The sequence below is a fragment of the Lutjanus erythropterus genome, chromosome 23, assembly GCF_056507025.1.
Source record: "Lutjanus erythropterus isolate fLutEry1 chromosome 23, fLutEry1.hap2, whole genome shotgun sequence".
In the NCBI taxonomy this organism is placed as follows: domain Eukaryota; kingdom Metazoa; phylum Chordata; class Actinopteri; order Lutjaniformes; family Lutjanidae; genus Lutjanus; species Lutjanus erythropterus.
In genome coordinates, this window is record NC_139339.1 from 82,501 (window position 1) to 85,267 (window position 2,767).

General features: G+C 50.2%; 1 protein-coding gene across 1 annotated transcript in view; it reads right to left on the reverse strand.

Moving 5' to 3' along the window:
- camta2 (calmodulin binding transcription activator 2) overlaps positions 1-2,767 on the reverse strand; it is a 50,770-nt gene that overhangs the window by 17,641 nt on the left and 30,362 nt on the right. The window contains exons 14-16 of the mRNA XM_084713040.1: positions 1,836-1,927; positions 507-751; positions 182-386 (exon numbers count right to left, since the gene is read on the reverse strand). Coding sequence (XP_084569166.1) covers positions 182-386; positions 507-751; positions 1,836-1,927 — 542 coding nt within the window. The remainder of the gene's footprint in view (positions 1-181; positions 387-506; positions 752-1,835; positions 1,928-2,767) is intronic.

Sequence of the window (2,767 nt, forward strand, 5' to 3'; positions counted from 1 at the left end):
ATGAGGCCAGCAAAGTCGCTCCAAACTCATGAACTAAAGGACAAACGTAATTCTAAATTCTAAATTCTGAGACTAATGTTGGGTCTACACCTGGGGACTGAACACGAGGAAAAAACTAAGGGACTTAATTCTCGGACTAAAGTCAGGACAATGCTTGGGGACCAGCTGTGTGTTTCTGCACCTTATATCTCCTGAAAGCATTCTGGATGATCCTGGCGGCCTCATACAGCTCCCTCTGCTCTCCATCTGTCAGCGTCAGCAGGGCGAAGTCTCTTTCCATCTTCCCATTGGCCGAGGCGTTCAAGAACTCCGCCCATGCTGCAGAGGATGGGGGGCGGAGCCTCTGGAGGGCCAGGGCACTGAGGGGCGAAGGGGGGCACACCCGCCTACAGGTGCACACACATCCAGCCATACCTGTGTTCTTACCTCATGATAATACCCATAATTCATCAGAGCACTGGCTATACTTAACGCTCATTATAGGGCATCTTTTAGGCGGAGCTTACCTGGGTGGGGAGTGTGTGTGGGTATCGACCGTGTCCAGGTAGGTAGCCAACCAGGTGTCCTGTATGGCAGGGTTGTCCCTCCTCTCTCTGAGTGGTGACTCCGCCCCCCTGGGGAAGTCCTCCTGTTTGATTCGCTCTGGGGTCGCCTCAATGATTTGCTCTGCCAGTGTTGCCATGTCAACCTGTTGTGTGGGGAAGGGTAACCATAGCATGAAGAAATTAAGATGTCTGGTTACTGAATATTTGACGTGTGTTTAGTAAAACTATGGGGGTGTAGAAACTACGGGGGGGGGGGGGGGGGGGGGTAGACACAGGGACTAAAAGTAGGAACCAAACTCAGGAATCAAACTCGAAAATGGAAATTAAACTCAGGGACAAACCTTAGGAACTAAACTGAGGTCTTGACACATGGATTATTCTTGAAAATCATAAACTCCAGGGCTAAACTTACAGACTTAACTGGGAACCAAACACAAGGACTATTCTATGGACTTAACATGGGGACTAAACGTGGTCATTTAATAAACTTAGGAAGTAAACTCAGGGGACTACACTCAGGGACTAAACCCAGAAATTTATCTCATAGACAAACTCAGCGACTAGCTTCTGGGACTAAAACTCGGGGAATGAACTTGGGAAATAAATCCAGGAGCTAAATTTCGGGACTTCTCTTTGGGATGTTAAAAGACTAAACTCATTCACTTTTTAATTTAATTTGCATCTCTGGCACCATCAGTCAAAGGCTTGTTTAAATGAACATTTGGTTAAAAATCAATTAGACGCCTCTATGAACTGTTGCCATAACAACAGTAATATCTGTATATGTTGTTGTTCTTTATACTTAAGTGTCAGTTGGGTGTAACGACTCCTCCTTGTTTAACGTGTGTTGTTGTGCCGTACAAGGATTTCCAACAAAGGCCCACACGTTCTTTGTTCTTTAAGGCCTACATGTAACAGTCAAAGCCTGAGACCACATGTTGGCTCCCAAGAGAACAAAGGACTCAGTCAACCCCCTTTCTTTGGATGACTCAGCAGATTCAACCCCCAGCAGAACCCCGCTGACCAGCAGGGGTCCCCGGGGAACCCACAGCTCCCATTGGGTGAAATCCGCCATGGCCAATGACGTCACGCAGGACTATAATAACACGAAGCGCACCTGAAGGCAGCGCTGCCGACTGTGACTCCCATAGTCAATGGAAGTGACCAGTAACTGTTCCTAAAGTTAGAAACTCGCCCCACGTGGCGACGCTTTAGAAAGAGTTACTACAGTGCAGCATCAGACGCGTTAGGCCTACGGATTTCACTCGCTGGTCGAGCTGATCTCCTCACCTCTCCCTCACTCTGTGCGCCGAGGAACACAGAGCCGCCCGGTACGAGACCACGGATTGACCCTCTCGCCCGGATGCCCGCGGATGCGAAGCCTGGTAGATAACAAGGACTGCCCGCTCTAAGAAGAAGGATAAGTACACCTTCTTTCCCGAGTGATTCCCCGCTACGAGCCAGAATCGACTCGCCTCGCCAGAGACCTGCCCCTCGCCGAGGACCCGTTAGCCGCTGGGAGCCGCTAACCCCGTTACCTCTGCCGCAACCAGGACGCACGAGGAACGACGACACATCACTCCACTTTCTGCAACAGTAAGAGGCTTTAGCTCTGGGCAGATAGAAGACAGTGTGTGTTTTCTTTATACCAGCTGTGAGGGTTTGTTAATTCGGACCGCCGCGTTCGGTTTATGCTGCGTTTTAATGTTTAAAGATATTGTCTGTGTTGCTGTGTCTCTTCTTCTTCCGCTCCTTTGTGTCTGCTCGTGATACATAGTGATCCGACCTCATCGGACCGCTATCGTGTCGCCCGCACGCGGCCCTGATCGGTACCTCGGCTGTGTTGGTTTAATGTCCAGGTTCACGCCGCTCACCAGCTGAGCCGAGCGCGTCTCTGTGTAACACAGACGGGTTACTGCACTTCAGCGCCGCCTGCGTGACGACACCTTTGACTGCTTTCCTCTCTCTCTCTTCTTACTAACCTACACTTGGAGTTGAGCTACTTGAATCTCCCGCTACCTGCTCTCCTCCTTTGTTGTGAGTCACGTGCTTTTTTTGGCGAGCCGCCATTACGTGACGTGGTCAGTGGCCCTCGCGTGACGTCGCCTGCAGTGTCACCGCCGCCATCTTGCCACATCTTACCCCCGCTTGAATTAATGTCGTCAGAGTAAATAAACTCTGTCGTACTGCAGAGAGAAGTTGTCCTGGTTTTTCGTTGCATG